The 17,526-nt window shown below is 38.6% G+C and overlaps 1 protein-coding gene across 2 annotated transcripts; it reads left to right on the plus strand.

Annotated features, from left to right (window-relative positions):
• Window positions 1-222: 222 nt before the first annotated feature.
• LOC127573707 (SPRY domain-containing SOCS box protein 3-like) lies at window positions 223-17,450 on the plus strand. Of its 2 annotated transcripts, none has more exons than XM_052022146.1 (7): window positions 223-385; window positions 9,974-10,124; window positions 11,060-11,234; window positions 12,609-12,796; window positions 14,222-14,324; window positions 15,720-15,845; window positions 16,845-17,450. In XM_052022146.1, exons 2-7 carry the CDS (start codon window positions 9,993-9,995, stop codon window positions 17,192-17,194), a joined length of 1,074 nt encoding a protein of 357 aa, XP_051878106.1. In that variant the 5' UTR covers window positions 223-385; window positions 9,974-9,992; the 3' UTR covers window positions 17,195-17,450. The 2 variants fall into 2 exon arrangements, with proteins under 2 accessions (XP_051878106.1, XP_051878107.1); XM_052022147.1 differs by having other exon boundaries at window positions 253-385; window positions 11,065-11,234.
• The last annotated feature ends 76 nt before the right edge of the window (window positions 17,451-17,526 follow it).

Consider the following 17,526-nt stretch of genomic DNA (forward strand, 5'->3'; position numbering starts at 1 on the left):
AACGTACTGTGTGCGCGCGCGCTGCAGTCGGCGGTGTGTGTGTGCGCACGCGCGCGCACCCTGCGGTCGGCGGCGTGTGCGTGTGTGTGCGCGCGCGCTCTGCCACCTCAGAGCGAGCTGTTCCGGCATCAAAACCCGAGGGCTGTCAACCCGGCGTGATTGACGCGGACGCTGTCCACTCACTGAGTAGATCGCTGTGACGTTAGGTCCAGTGGACGTATAGGAAAGACGACTGGATGTGACGGGGAGGGAGGGGATTCAAGTGTGGTTGAGAGGGCTGCTCTATGCACAATAAAAACACAGTGAGCGGCGTTGGCCGAGCCCCCTGGCTGGAAGCTGCGCGACTTTTATTCGCAGGCAGCGAAATGTCAGGTTATTAACCCAGGTGGGTGACTGTCGGGTATTGGGGCAGCGACCGGATGCGGGAGGAAGGTTGGTGGGGGACGGCGGTGCTTTCAGCCTGAGGCCTGCGGGTCGGGGGCTGGCCTCGCAGGCCGGCTGCCGCCCCCCCCCCCCCCCACCCCAGCGCCTCTCCTTCTCGGCCCCCTCACCCTGGCTTTCGGCTTTGTTCCCCCCACCCCACGACCTTGGTCCCCTTCACTCCCTTTCCTCTCGGCCGGCCGCACCTCATTTCCTTCCCCACCCACCCCCCCCCCTCCCCCGCCCTCGCCCATCCCCCGGGGGATGGTGTCGCCTCCCTGCGAAGCGCCTGTCCTCCTTCCCTGTGGCCAGCCGGGCGCTTGTCACAACAGTACCGATTCCGCGGTCAGTTGGTAGAAACTGGCCTCGCCCTCCTCATCAACTTCAGGTAGATGTACCGCCCGCCATTTGATTTGGAGCAGGGAGGGACATGGCTGATCTTTTTTTGCTGGAGCTGAGTTTTTGTTGCAACGCAAAGTCACCAGCAAACAAATGCATAACAAACTGCGCAAACGTAATTGCAATAATGGGCACTTTTCCTTTTCAAATCGAATGCTTTAAGAAAAAGTGTCCCCATTTAATGTGTGTTCACCTTTTCTCATAATCGCTTTGTTGTATATTAAAATAATTGTAAATTTACTGGTTGACGTGTCCTTGTAACGCTCTGAAGTGCTTGACCCTACTATTCGAGGTGACAAGCGCATTGGTCGGGATGGCCCGTCATTTTAAAAAAAGTTTGTTCAGGTGAGTAGTAGTGCCATCCTTATTCAGGCAACATGTCTGAAGTTAATTATAATGGTTCCAATAAAACACAGGTCTGTTGCTTACTAGATTGAGAGTGTAATTCAGTGTTTACTAATTTCATTGTACTGCGATAGATAGGTCAGTACTGGCAACATGACCTTCTTAATTTGCGTATGTTTTTATTTAGATTTCAAACTGTTATCATTCCCTTTTAAAATGAAATGATATCACTGTAGAATGAAACATTACCGGATCTCCAGATCAGAAGAAGATCACCCCTACGCTCTCCTAATGGTTCTGAATCTGCCTCCACTTCTAGTTTATTACCACTTGTGAAAAATATTTTTCCTATTTTGGTTCTTTTGCCCATCACGTAGTTCTGTGAACCTTATTTTTGACACTTTTGCCGCTGGAAACTTTTTCACTTTATCTACTGTATCTACACCATGACTTTCATCACCTCAATCAGATCTCCTTGCAACTTTCTCTGTTCCACGCCTTGGTATTAAATGTCATCTGCCACTTATTTTCTACTAGCAATCTATTTATCTCTTTGCAGTCCACTGCGATGCCTTAATTTACCATCTGTAAATTTGAAAATGAATCCTGTAAATCACTAACTGTTAAGGAAACCTGAGTCCATTGTACCCCAAGTAATCCCACAGATTAAGAGAGGAGGGAAAATGGGAGCTATAAATCATTGGTAGACTGGCTATAAAGTGGAAAAACTTTGTGTACAAAACAGAGAAGCAGAATATTTTTTAAAATTGTGCATGTTGATTTTCAAAGGGACTTAAATGTACTTGTACACAAATCACAAAAAGCCAGCATGCAGGGTCAGCAAACATTTAGGAAAGCAAATAGTAGGTTAGGCATTATTATGACAGCATTTGAGTATAGGAGGAAGACATCTTGCTGCAATTATATAGGGCCTTGTTGAGACTGCACTTGAAGTATCAAGAATTGTTTTGGCCTCCATACTTCTGTAAAGAAAAAAAGATTGTTTTCTTGTCATGAAGGGAGTGAAAATTCACAAGGATGGAAGGTTTTCTCCATGTCCAGAGATTGAATAGACTGGGCCAGTATTTTCTAGAGCTAAGAATAATGAGAGGACATCTCATTGAAACTTGCAAAGTTATTATATGGCTTGAAGATGTTTCTCCTGGCTTAGTCTAGAACCATAAGGCTTAGTCTCGCAATAAGGGAAGGCCATTTTTAGGACTGAGGTGGGAAGAAATTCTTTCACTCAGTGAGACGTGAATCTTTGTACATCTCTATCCCAAGGGTTTTGAAGGCTCAATCACTGATTTAATTCAAAGTAGATGGATTCCTGGATATTAAGGGAATAGATTGGGAATTAGTGCAGGAAAATGGTGTTGAGATATAATATCATCTATTATCTTAAATGAATGACAGAAGAATATCAGAGCCAAATTGCCTTCTCTGTCTCTGATTTCTTGCAATAGCCTGACATCAGTCATAGGAAACTGTTGGGATTTATTAAACAAGTTGTAAGAAGTTATTTAGAAAACAATTAAAAGATTGGATTTGTTAACATGGGGCATTTGGACTTTCAGTAGGCATTCAATAAGTTGCTATAGCTAACGGGTTAGAATGCACATTGTTGGAGTATTCTCTCAAGCATTGATTGAGGATTGGTTAAAGGATATTTGGAATAAAGTGTCATTTTTGACTGGTGGGATGTTACAGAGCTCGGTGCTTGGCCCACTTTCTGTTCACAATCTATCTCAATGATTTGGATGAGGGTGTCAAATGTAATAAATCCAACCTTATTGTTGGTACTTTGATGGTGAAAGAGATGCAGAGAGGCTTCAAAGGATATAGACAGGTTAAGTGAATGGGCAAGGTCATGATAGATCATGATTTGGGAAAATGTGAGGTCATCCACTTTGGAAGAACGAAATAGAAGTGCAAGGTATTTTTAAATGGTGAGAGATTGAAAGGTAACATGCAAGTACAGCATTTAGGAAGTCAAACAGTATGTTGCCCTTATTTCAAGAGGATTTGAGTACAATAGTAGAGCTGCCTTGCTCAAACTTCTAGATATCTGGTAAGACCACATTTAGAATATTGTGTGCAAGTCAATTTACCTACCTAAAGGAAGTGTATACTTGCAACTGAGGAAGTACAGTGAAGGTTCATTAGATTAATTTCTGGGATTGGGGGATAGGGGTGGATTTGTCATATGTTGAAACACAAAGTGGACCTGACTTCATTGTTTCTTAGGAAAAATGAGAGGTAATTTTATTGAAACCTTAAATTTATGTGGATGTTTTACTGGGTAGAATTCACTGGGTAGATACATCCACATGTTCACTGTGTGAACATCACCAACAGCCTGTCCTGGTCAAATCGTGTAGATGCCACAGCCAAGAAAGCTCACCAGCGCCTCTACTTTCTCAGGAGGCTAAAGAAATTTGGTTTGTCCCCTTTGACTCTCTCAAACTTTTACCAATGCACCATTGAAAGCATCCTATCTGGATGCATCATGGCTTGGTACAGCAACTGCTCTGCCCAGGACTGCAAGAAGCTGCAGAGAGTTGTGGACACAGCCCAGTGCATCACGAACACCAGCCTTCCCTTCTTGGACTCTGTCCTTACCTCTTGTTGTCTTGGTGTAGCAGCCAGCATTATCAAAGACACCACCCACCTGGGACATTCTCTCTTCTCTCCTCTTCCATTGGGTAGAAGATACAGGAGCCTGAGGGCATGTACCACCAGACTTGAAGACAGCTTCTACCCCACTGTGATAAGACTATTGAACAGTTCCCTTATACGATGAGATGGACTATGACCTCACGATCTACCTTGTTGTGACCTTGCACCTTATTGCACTGCACTTTGTCTGTAGCTGTGACACTTTGTACTGTTACTGTTTTTACCTGTACTACATCAATGCACTTTGTACTAACTCAATGTAACTGCACTGTGTAATGAATTGACCTGTACAATCGGTTTGTAAGACAAGCTTTTCACTGTACCTCGGTACCAATACCAATACCAAGATGCAGGGTTGATGTGTCTCTAGGGTGGGGCATCTAGAACCAGGGATCACAGTCTCAAATTAAAGAGTCTGCACTCTGAACCAAGACGTGACATTTCTTCACCCAATGGGACTGGTGAATCTTTAGAATTTAGTATCCAGGTGGTCTGGAGACTCAGTTGCTGAATATTTTCGAAACTGAAAACTAATTTTCAGATATTGCTAGAATCAAGGGATAGATGGTTAAGCTAGAAGTGGCGATGAGGTAAAAATCAGCCATGATTTTACTGAATGTTAGAGCAGGGATGAATGGCATACTCCTATTTCTTGTGTTCTCAGTACCAATACCAGCGTAACTACACTGTACACTTCTGTGTAGTCTGAAGATGCAATCATTTGTATTCTAAGGCATTAGATCTTGAAGTCGTGTCTATTTTGTGTTACCTTATCACAATGCCTTTGGAAGTCCGTATGTACCATTTCTCTCATTGACCCTCTGTTTCTTCATTAAAAATAAAATTAAAGTGTAATGAAATACAGGGGTTCCCCGGGTTACAGATGATCTGACTAATGGAAATCCAATTTCACTCCATTTGTCCCATACATTTTTAAAGCCTTTATCAGGCTAGTAATAATAAAATGTTTAATGACAGAACACAGTATATATTCCATTAGTTTAATTATGGGTATTGTTAGAATAATTATTTAATCAAATGAAATAATTGTAGCAAGTGTATGTAGAGCACTACAATATGGGTAGCTATAGAAAATTGATGTTTCTTACTTGAGGAGAAAACAGCTTGCAGACGGCGGTCAGGAATAGAACCCTTACATAACCTGGGCACTGCCTACACTCTACTTGCTTTGATGAGTCTACTTTTAATACCACTCAACATCCTACAAGAAACAGCAGCTGACTTGACAGGTACCCCATCCACAACAATTCCCTCACTCCACCACCGACACTCAGTAGCAGCAGTTTGTACCAGCTACAAGATCTATTGTAGCATCTCGCCAAGACTCCTTAGATAGTACCCTCCAAACTCACTACCTTTACCAGTTAGTTAGAAGGACAAGGGCAGCAAAAGCATGGGAAACCCTACCACCTGGAAATTGCCCTCCAAGCCACACGCCATCCTGACTTAAATAATTTGCTGTTCTTTCTCTGTCACTGGGTCAAAATCCTGGAACTCCCTCCCTAGCAGCATTGTTGGTGTACCCATACCTCAAGGACTGCAGCAGTTCAAGAAGGCAGCTTACCACCACCACTACCTCAAGAGCAATTGGGGATGGACAGTTTAATGCTGGCTCTGCCTGCGAAGCCCACATCCCTTGAAAGAATAAAAATGATCACTATAGGTATGATTTACCTTTAAGAAATTCATGCTGACTTTCCTTAATGAATTTGCACTTGGTGAAGTGACTTCCAATTCTGTCCCTGAATACTGTCTCTAGAACTTCCTCCACCACTGCTGTTAAACTGATTGATCTGTAGTTACTGGATTCACCCCCACACAGTTTTCCCCTCCTGGAGCAGTACCCTTGCATCCTCTGTCGAAGTCAGGACAATTATGAGTAGAGCCCCTTTCCCTTCTTTCCCTTAAACTACAATCTATCCCATCTGAATCAGGTGATTTATTCACTTCATGTGCAGTTAGTCTTTAATGTCTCCTTTTTAATCAAATTTCAACTATCTGAGATCTCATTTACATCTGCCTTTGAGGTTCCAGGTGCATCGTCTTCCTTGGTGCAGATTGATGAAAAATATTTTTTTAATACTTCAACAATGTCCTTTGCCTTCATGACTACTTTTCATTTTTGGTTTCTGATCTTACAGCCTCAATCTCTCTTACAACCCTTTGTGTTTACATGCCTATAGAATATATTTTTGGATTCTTTTATATTTTTTCATGCCCTTTCTTTGCCTTATTTTTTTCCTCATTCTTCCTTTGGTTTTCACTTGTGTTAGCAACCAGGCATCTGTTTTTATGATCTTTTTCTGCTGTGTTTTACTCTCTTTTTGATTGCTTTTGGAGCTCTGGTTGTAATTTTGCTACTCTTCTCCCTCATGAGAATGTAACCAGGCCATAGTTGAAACTTCTTCACTTTAGCCTTACATTGTTCTATTGCATTTTTGCCTAATTCCACTTTACCTGGGCCAGATTTATTCTCATCCTGCAGAAATTGAACCTTCACTGGTTGACTTCCTTTTTATATTGGCAGTCTAATCCATTTCTATATTCAGAATCTTGCTTATAATCACCATTTCCTCGATGTTTCCTACTGATACTTGCATCATTTACCTGCCAGATTTCCCAGAACCAAGACCAACAATGCTAGTAACTAATAGATCAATAAAGTTGTGCTGAATAGAAGCTCACCATCTTTGTCCCTTATGTAATCGTTATTACAGTCTTATTTGGATAAAGTCCCCCATTATCATTTCTCCATTATTTTTACACACATCTGCAATATCTGCAATTTCGCTGTAAGTTTGCTGCTCAATATTCTTCTGGCTAGTCAGTAGTTTAAAGATTGGTGTCAGTAGTATAATTGAACCTTGTCTTTTTTCTTAATTTTTAAAAGATTATTCCAGGACATCCTCTCTCTCCAGCACTGAGTATTCTATATCAATACTGCCAATCCTTGTCCTTTTCTTCCATTCACTTTAGTGCAGCTGATCTTTCGAGCAGTCAGAAATGTCTAGAACTCATTTCCACCCTTTGTTGTTAGCCACGTGTCTTTTACTAGCCTAACATAATCCCACATGATTAATTGTGCCAGCAGTTCACCAACACGTTTAGTATACTGCTTATGTTTACAGTGTGTATGTATGCAAGCTCACCTTTGACTCTCTCATACTCTTATCCAGTCTTAAAAACTTAGTATTTCTTGTTTTGATGCTGCTTATTTCTCCCAATCCTTTTGGAAATGTTCTTTTTCCTCCCTTTCAATGTTACTTTCCTGTGTGTATCTCCTATCAAATTGGTTTAAATGCCACCCTCTGTCCCCCAGTACTAGAGAACTTCCAAAGTCTTCAGCTCCATCCAACGAGTACACATCCCACTTCCACCAGAACTAGTCTAAAGTCCTCCCTCTTGGACTGATCCCCAGCCATACATTTATCTGTGTTATCCTCCTATTTCTACACTCATTAGCCTTTTCTGAGATCATACTTCTTAATCTCTTTCCTATCTGCTTAAAATCCCCCTGCTGTACTTCCCTTCTTCTGTCTATTGTTCCTCCTCACTCCCAATATGGCTGAGGAATGCTCTTGGCTGTAGCTGCATTTCCTAACAGTATTCCTCCTAACAATATTCAGAACTTCCATTGGATCTGACTGAGCGTTTATGCTAATGCAATGTTTTACTGGGCCTTTAGCTGTGTTGTAACATTAACCACTATCCTCGCCAGGGTAAGAATATATGTAGTTTAAGTTACATCAGTGACCTGAATACTCAAGCTGTCAACTTTAATGCCAGGATATATTTGGTAGGTAGTTGTTAAGCATAAACACTGCTTGTTCACATAGTTTTATCTATTGTTGAAGTGCCATGAAACAATGAATGTTGTCACACAATCTGAGCCACTAATCAGATATGCAATGCTTAAACTCATGAAGGCAAGTTGTTATGTGGAAGGCTAGTGCCTTGTTCCTAATAAAAATGCAAGTGTATTGAATATTTTAGAACTGGTTCTAAATTTTACCTTTCACCAAGCTAATTGGAGTTGATTTTTATTCAACATAAAGGACATAGAGGAGATGTCAGGGGTAAGTTTTTTTACTCAGTGGTGAGTGTGTGGAATGGCCTGCCGGAAACGGTGGTGGAGGCTGATACGATAGGGTCTTTCAAGAAACTGTTAGATAGGTATATGGAGCTGAGTAAAATAGAGGGCTATGGGTAAGCCTAGTAATTTCTAGGGTAGGGACATGTTCGGCACAGCTGTGTGGGCCGAAGGGCCTGATTGTGCTGTAATTGTTCTATGTTCTATCCGAACCCTTTGCAATTGTTGCTTGGTTAGAGGCATTGACTTTGTACATATGTTTTGGTTTATTTTCTTTGATTGTCAAGTTCAGATTTTTTTTGTTAATTTTTCAATGCATATTTGGCAAGGACTTCATTACTGCAGCCTTAAATATTACAATGTTTGCATATTAAGAATAGATTTTACAGTCACAGATTCCTAGACATTTAGTTTCCCTTGCTTAATGGCAGCATTGGTGTTTGTGCTAATGTGATAAGGCATCTATCATCTGCCTACGACACTTGCAGTATAAATAACACTAAGATTGATCAAAATGCATTTATTTTCCATTTAGGTACTTTTTTTGGAACAGTATTATTGATTTAATGATCTATGTAAACAGCTTGTCTTTTAGTACTGCTCATCAGATTAATGACTCATCGTTTATTCAACATTTTACTTCACTTCATTAAAAGGCAATGGCATACCCCCTCACCCTATGAAATAAATCACCATCAGTATATAAAACTTCCAAGTCAATGAAAGATCAATCATAAATTATAAGTATATTATAGTCAGGACAAAATTCATGTTTAATCTGACATCTTTTACCACCTTGTGTCGTCCCAAATTGTTTGGTCAATGAAGTACTTTTTGATATGTTACCACAATAGGAGCTGAGAAATGCAGCAGCCACAAACAACAAGCACCCACAAATAACAAAGCTCAAATGTTGGTTATGGAATGAATAAATATTAGCTGGGACTTAAATCATTATTAGGATATGGGTGATGTTGGCATTTTTTTTTTGCTCAACTCTAATTCCCTTGAAGGTGGGGATCAGGAGAACCACTGCAGTCCTTCTGGTGATGGAACTTCCATGGCGTTGTGTGGTAGGGAGTTCCAGATCTTAGACCCAGTGACAGCAAAAGTGAAAATGTCCAAATTAGCATAGGAATAACTCTAGCATTCTTCAATATAATCCCCTGGGATCCTTTACATTCACTTAAGAAGGTTTAATGTCTGATCCACAAGGTAATACATCAATCAATGGAGCTCACTATTAGCATCATACTGTACTGAAATGTCTGCCTAGATATTTTTTATGCTTTTCGAGAGTGATATTCGAGCCCTCAACCTTCTTTCGGAAGTCGGTCAGCAACAGCAATTTTCTTTCATCACACAAGCTGTAAAAGGTCAAGTCATATCAATAGCAGTGATAATATATGACCCATAATTTCTGGAAAAGTCTTCAGTTAGCTATCAAAATGAGAATGCAGTCTTGGTCTCTATTATGGACAAGAAATAAAATCATTTCTGTAAATAGAATGCACATTTGTTTGCTGAACAAAAGATGGCTTTGGTACACTGTCAAGAGGACACTGCATTTCATTGCTGACTAAAGACTATAAATATTGAACACTGCAAAGACAGATCTTGAAACAGATTCTGGAAAAATAAACTTGATTCTAACAGACACTTGAGCCTATTCACCCTCACCCTCCCACCACTATCACCACACTTTGGGTCAAGTGAGAACGGGCTGCAATTGAAAACAGAAAAGACAATCCCACCTTGTGTATACGTATCTCGTGGCACAGAGATCCATGGTATATAGCTAAATAAATACTTCATTTGATAATTCTTGATACCTTGAATTTAATTTTTAATTAGTTTCTGCTTTATATACAATGACCACTGAAAGCATCTCATCAAAGTGGCACAATTGGATGGTGGTTTGTTGTCACTTTAGAAAATGACTAACAATTTTTTTGAAATACATAAATACATAAAAACTGTCCATTTCTTGACTAAGCTATTGTACAAATCTCATTACAGGCCAGATTTTAGAAAGACCATGTCTCGGAGTAACAGAAATAATCGTGCCTGGCGGTATGTGTACAGTGGTATTCGAGAAACAGATGCTGTGGCTGTAGTATTGCCTGATGGCTCAGCAGGTCCTGTCCCTGGCTATGACTCAGATGGTCAGGTAGGTAACAAAACATTTTATTGCTCTTTGTATGCAAAAAGATAAGGTCTCTTAATCCAAAAAACAAAGCCTACAGATGTTGGAAATCTGAAATAGGAACAGAAAATGCTGGAGGTACTTAACAGGTCAGAAAATCTGTGGGGAGACAGAATGCTTAGTCTTTTTAGTTCAGGAAAAGCTAGAGTGACAGATATGAATTTCTGTATTTTGACCAGAAATAGTCTGATATTAAACTTCATCATTTTGGTCTCTAAATTAATTCCTGTGGTACCAAATTTGGTTTGAATACTTAATCATGAAACTTCTGCGAAACCTGCAATTAAAATATTGTGAAATCGTTAGCAGAATATATTTTTTGCCATTGATAAATTCCAGAGGTTCTATTATGTTTTTTCTGTAATAGACATAATTCAGAGATGCATTAATTATCAACTGTAGCAATGAAAAGCAAAGTTAAATTTTCTTACGAATACAATTTTAATTTCTCTTTTCTTTTTACACCCATCTTTAGAACATCAGTTTAGACAAATTCAGTCTATAGATTGATCTGCAACAAATTCATGAGAGTTGACATTCCAGTAATGTGAAGTTTGTTAATTTTAGTATCGAAGAACAAAGCTGAGAAGCCTTAACTGTTGGCATTTTGAAATGGGTATTCTTGATCAAAGATTGATTTTCAGTAATCCTTCTATTCTACTCAGCATTCATTGTTTTTGCAGGTGAGCATTTCTCACCCAAACAGATTTGTATCAAATTGTTAGGGAGATTTTTGTTTTAAATCAGGAAACCCTTTCTATTTGCTATAAATTCCTCTTCCAAAGTAATTCTTAGAAAAACTGCTCACAGTTCTTTGCAAATTAATTTGTAGAAGAAATAGTGTCTAGAAGACTGTACAACTATAATGTTTAAAGTGGATTTTTTCCCATCTCTTAAAGCACAGTGACTCGGATTCTGAGCCAGAATTCCATTTGCCACCATCAATACCAACTGCATTACCGGTGACAGGCGAATCATACTGTGACTGCGTAAGCCAAAATGATACCCGATACTGTGGTAGTATGCGTAGTTTTCATCGTATGAAGGACTGTCACTGTGGAGAGGAAGATGAATGTAAGTTTCAGTAACCGTCGTCCTCTTCTTTGATGGATTGGGGATTACTTAAGGCTGCACAGTAAAACTCCAATAATCCAGCACTTCAGGACTTTGGTGCCAGACTAGCCATTATCTGGATTATTGGATATTTATTAAAAATGTGTGAGGTATTAATCACTTTTTTTCAATGTTACATTGTAGCATAATTAATGTTCTAGTGAACCCAGTGAGTTTAAAGGGAGTGTGGGAATCGGGAGCCCTGGTTGGGTTTAAAGGGAGTGTGGGAATCGGGAGCCCTGGTTGGGTTTAAAGGGAGCGTGGGAATCGGGAGCCCTGGTTGGGTTTAAAGGCAGCAGGGAGAACGGCACCTAATGAGCCACGTGCAGAATCATTGGGATTTCCGAACAATCGGATAGTGGATTATTGGAGTTTTATTGTAGATGTTAGTAGGCCTGTAGGGGATGTAAACCGATCATATGGAAACTGTTGCTTTTTCTCTGAAGTTGTTCCAAAATTAGTGTCTGCATTAATTAACCTTAGTTCAGGGTTCTGATAATCAGCAATAAGTCATCTATGGGAAATTAGCAAATTTGCACCACCTATTTGCTGGACATCTGAAATAAAATGAGATGGTGCTGGGGATACTCAGGTTCTAATGATTATTCATCTAAAATGTTAACTTTTCCTCTCTCCACAGATGTGCCTGACTTGCTGAGTATTTCCAGCATTTTCTATTTTTATTGCACTTCCTATTCCTGATTACCCTCATTCCTATTGCAATTTTTTGTGCTAATTTGATGCACCTTACAAATATTTTTGTTCCTCTAATTATGTTGCTACCTTTTGATTTTGATTTTTACTCTGCTAGCTTTTCCCCCATCTTTCCTGGTATATTAGGTTTTTCTAGATTTATTGCCATTTGTTTTTGCTTTGTTGACTAAACTAGCCATGCATAAGTAAGATCTGTACAATTTAAGTACATCCTGATCATACTCAAACTGAAGAACCTGCAATAGTTGTGATGTAACCACTGCAGGTTTTTCATATTTGTAATCAATTGAAAGTAAATGGAGAATTGGGTGGTAATTATGTATTCTTTCATTCCCTCCACCCTAAAATAATTCCGAGTATTTTCTAGTGATGTGGAAAAACTTGCATCGCATCAATTAGGCTTTCAACAGTTTCTTCAGCATGAATACAATCAGATTGTTACTGGATCTCACTGTACGTCTTTGTGTATGTCTAATAAAGACAAATCTGTGTCAGCCTTTAAGTATGAACACATTGAGCTCTGGTTTGCTGCAAGTAATGTTAGCTCCAGTAAAATGTTAAATTGAGTAGAATACGACTATTACTGGTCATCTTAAATTCAAAAACAAATCCTCCTTGCAGATTTTGAATGGATGTGGGACGATTCAACCAAATCTTCTGCTACACTGCTGAGCTGTGAGAACAGAGAAGTTAATTTCCACATGGATTACAGTTGTGGAACAGCAGCTGTTCGTGGGGACAAGGAAATGAGTGAGGGACAACACTTCTGGGAAATAAAAATGACCTCCCCCGTATATGGTACAGACATGGTAGGTATAGTAAAACAGTTTTAAAAAAAAGTGTTACATTTTTATTAACGATTATTAACAAGTTTAACAACATGTGGGATCATTTTAAGAAAAGTATATTTTGCACTGTTATGAAAGAGCAGTGCTCAAAAGTCAGTTTATGGATTATGAGACTTGGTAACCAGTTTTACACCCATATTCATTTTCACAAACTTATGTACTGAAGTCACTTTGTCACTAATTTTATGTTGACTTTCTGTTATGCTGTGCCTTGAGATTATTTTCAATTAATTGTCACCTCTTTTAAGCACTACCATCAAAGCATTGTCTATCACTTCTAATCAATTCTGCATTCATTCTGTTTCTACTCAAATGTTTTTTCCTACATTAATGTATTGATTGTTGTCTTCTGCATTACATGCATTTGCCGTTCCACAATATTTCACCATTAAAAATGGCCATATTGGGTGATATCTAAACCTTGTTTTTCCAGATTGTAATAAACTGTCAATAAACAATCTGCATGAGTTTTGACATTGACATTAGTTACCACAGTACAGCCAGTTAAAATGAATGCTCAATATGGCTGCTTAAAGCAAAGGTTCTATGTTGCATAGCCAACTTATCAACATCAGAAGCTTATATTCTACTTTCAGTCCAAGATTTATCAGAACTGAACTCGACACTGAATTCTTTGAATGGAGTTCGATGGTCTTTGGCTGTCCAGCAATGCACATTAGGTCAAATAAAACAATCCAATAATTTGAACTGAAGTTCATAATCAATACAAATCATTTAATACCATTCTAAGCAGTGAGAGTCATCAAGTTATGAACTGTCTATTAACTTATCATTGCAGAAAACTGCCATCAAGTTCAGTTGTTTTTGATACTGAGTGACTCGATCTTTGAACTTCAATAAAATGTTCATTAAAAATGATGTTAATCTCTTGCTCTATTAGCTGCCTATAAAAATTTTTAAGTCTTTGTACATCAATTTTTGAGATGAGTCCCAGATAATCGGCTCTGCAGAGAATTTCTTGCTGTGCACCCCTGCCCTTGCCCATCATTTGTCTGAATTCCTGCACTTCTACCCTGACTCAAAAAGTGGTTGCATTTAGCTTTTCCACCTCTTTCCTCCAAGTTGTTCTTTGAAATCCACCACCTTTGATCACATCTTTGGTCAAATCTTAATATTGTTAAATGCAGCAACGTGGGGGTTTTGTACTGTTATTTGTTACAATAAATTAATATCCATTGTATCACGGCAAATAATTATGATTTCCGTTAAAGAAAAATGCAGAAGAAAGATTTCCTGTGGTTGCTTGTAGCAGCAATGTTTCCCATTGCATTCTTTGAGTATAATCATGCATCTCTAACCATTGCAACTAAAGTATTTGCTAGCTTGTCTAACCCGCCCACTCTTTCATTTTTGTGCACCATTTAGATGGTAGGAATAGGAACAACTGATGTCAAACTGGACAAATTTCGTCATACCTTTTGCAGCTTACTGGGAAAGGATGAAAATAGTTGGGGTCTCTCCTATACAGGTACTATTCTTGAGAATTATTTGTCACTTTCCAAATGGGGTATAACAGTCCCCCATTTAAATTTAAGATGGTTTGTCTTTGGTGGATGATAGCACACACTGGTGTGGACTCAATGGCATGTTCACTCTTACCTGTGCCTATCTTCACTCCCAGCTAAAGATGGCTATATCAGTGATTGTTCTTCAAGTGTTCTTGCAGGTGTCATTTAAATGTGATGATCCTTTCTGACAATATTCCAAATCCCAGCACATCTTGGGATTTCTGACACTCAACTCACTCTATTCCTTGTATTGATTATATAAATCAGCATACCTTAGTAATTGACTATTCATCTATGGTAACCTAGATCCTTCTTATTTACCCTGTGTTGGCCTCTCATAATTTTATACACCTTGATTATATCTTCTCTATTGTAAATAAATGAACCTCAGCCTAGACTTAATTATTTTCAATCTTGGCAACATGCTCAAATTTATCCTGTAACTAGTCTCTCCCTTCCTCTTTGTAATGTGATAATCAAAACTACACAGTAATTAAGCTCTGGGGAAAGTATTCCTTTATACAGTCCAAACATGGCCTCCCTACCCTTATATTCCTGTGTCCCTTTTGATAAAGCAACCTATATGTCGCCTTAAGTCACAAACATTATCTAAACTGTCCTGCTGTCTTCATTTCCATGTATTGCATCTGTCCCTCAATAATACTCAGTATCAAACCACTTACCATGTATTCCTTCACTTGCTCTCACCAAATGCAGTAACTCAGTTCTTCAGATTGAATTCCATTTGCCATTTTTCCATCCACCTAACCATTCTGTAGAAATATTCTACTGTTTAATTCCTCATTGTTAACCATCCTCAGTGAAAGACTTCAAGTGTGAAAGGAATTGCCTTCCCCCTGCTGACTAGTGCTGATAAAGCTTTATTATAAGAATGTTTTGCATAATTAACATGTGTTTAGGTTCTGACATTCTCCTGGAAAAATGACTAATGATGGACAAATAATGGCATTTCGGGAGACAAAAGTGAAATTGTTCTTTTGACAAAGTTTGCATACGAGCTTACAGTGAACAAATTAGAATCCTGTGCTAACAAGATAAATTGTCTGCGCAAAATATGCATGTACCCGTTCTCTGGTTGCCCTTCTTTTAAATATCCTTGAGAAAAATTATCAAATGCTGATCCCGCACTAAAGGACATCTTGAAGTTTTGTACATTTTGAACACAGCTAAGAACTTGGGACCCTTCCTAACTTTTTAAACATCTCAAATTACCATTGGAATGTATTACACGTAAAATTTATTTAAAATCTTGTGTTTGATCACCTTGAAAATTATCTAATCTCCATGAATTTATAACTTTTTTATAACTTGAAAATATGTACAATTTTTTGTAGGTGTACTCCATCACAAAGGTGCCAAAAGTCACTTCTCAACAAGATTTGGTCAGGGATCCATCATAGGTGTTCATCTGGATACTTGGCATGGTGTCTTGACATTCTTCAAAAATAGGAAATGTATAGGTATGACCTAGCTATATGTAATTAAATTTTACATTGCTTGCTTAAATGAAATATTAGATATTTAACATGTTATTTATTGTTAGTATCTGGTGCTCTCTTAATGCTGACCTACAAATTGTGGCCATTTCAGAAACATCAGTTTTGATTAAAAATATTAAAATGTCAAATATATAAAAAGACACTCAGCATTCATGGGATTTAAATTATATATTTTTAAACTGTGTGCTCACCAAGGGGAACAGGAGTGAGTTAGGATTTTACAAGTTTTTCTTGTGATATTATACAAACCAAGTGACCTGGATGACTCCAATGAACTGGAGTTCAGCTGCAAAAGCTTAAATGTTCATCTAAAATCTTTTATATTGCCAGCAGCCTGAAAACAAACAACTGAATAGCTTTGAAATTTGAGTCTTAAAACGTATGTTGAAAACAAAATAAATTGGCAGTACCATTTAAGATCATTTCCAAAAGTGCAGCTTAGTTTACTTCTCATAAAATTCAGTTTTCTGAATGTATGCATTGTTTCTAGATCCTAGGGGTAAATGTTTGGCTTTGCAGTTATGTTTTTAGAAGCTTCAAGAATAGTTTTTTCAAAAGTGTATAATTTTTCTGTATTCTGTTGAAAATCTTTAGATGTATTCAAAGTTCCATTTTATATGGCCTACTGGCCAATAGTTTATGGTTTTGGGAGACTATTATAAAATTTATGATTTATCTTTTTTCAATTTGGAGACTTTTAGTAGTTTTTATGTATTTTAGTAATTTTTGTGTCTTGCACTGTACTGCTGCCGTAAAACAACAAATTTCACGACACGTCAGTGATAATAAACCTGATTCTGACTTTATGGCAGGTAGCTGATCTGGTGAAATCTCATTGAAGGGACTGTTTGAATATGACATGCACTTCAGTAATCTCAAACACTCAATGTATTATGAAATACTGTATGATAATGGTGTATGTGCGTAGCTGGCATTAACAAGTATTTTTCCTTCATAAAGGAGTTGCAGCTACCAAACTGCAAAACAAGAAGTTCTTTCCAATGGTTTGTTCCACCGCAGCAAGAAGCAGTATGAAAGTGATTCGTTCATGTTTTTCTCCAACGTCTCTCCAGTATCTTTGCTGTCTGCGGCTCCAGCAACTATTGCCTGATCACATTGACAAATTGGAGGTTCTTCCACTACCCCCAGGTCTGAAGCGCATGCTACGTAATCGGTTGGGTTGGGTCCTCTCTATGAATCAAGAGAGCAGTGGCAGTGAGGCTACATGCAGCTCATCGGGCAGCGATTCCGACAGTTCTTCCACAGTAGATGCTGACACTTGCCAACGGAAAAGATGTCGATGGACTTAACGCTTCTGGTTTGATTTCTTATTTTTAGATCATGACTATTGCAACTATGGCAGTTTAAAATTTTATTTAGTATGGACATGGACCATACTGCTGTACAATAAGTGCAAGATGACTGAAGCTCTCTACTTCATTTTCAATGGTTCTAGCTCCTTGAAGCAAACTAACAAGGATTGTGTTACTTGTGAGCTCAGACTGGCAGAAGTGCAAGATGATGGTTTAAGCTGGTGTTCTCAATAAAGTTACCTGTGTACAAAGATTTTTTTTCCTCAATCTACACAGTTTTTGTAGGTTATTTAGTGCTTTCGCCTAAAAATATTAAATAATCAGCTTGT

The sequence above is a fragment of the Pristis pectinata genome, chromosome 8 (genome assembly GCF_009764475.1).
Source record: "Pristis pectinata isolate sPriPec2 chromosome 8, sPriPec2.1.pri, whole genome shotgun sequence".
Lineage (NCBI taxonomy): Eukaryota > Metazoa > Chordata > Chondrichthyes > Rhinopristiformes > Pristidae > Pristis > Pristis pectinata.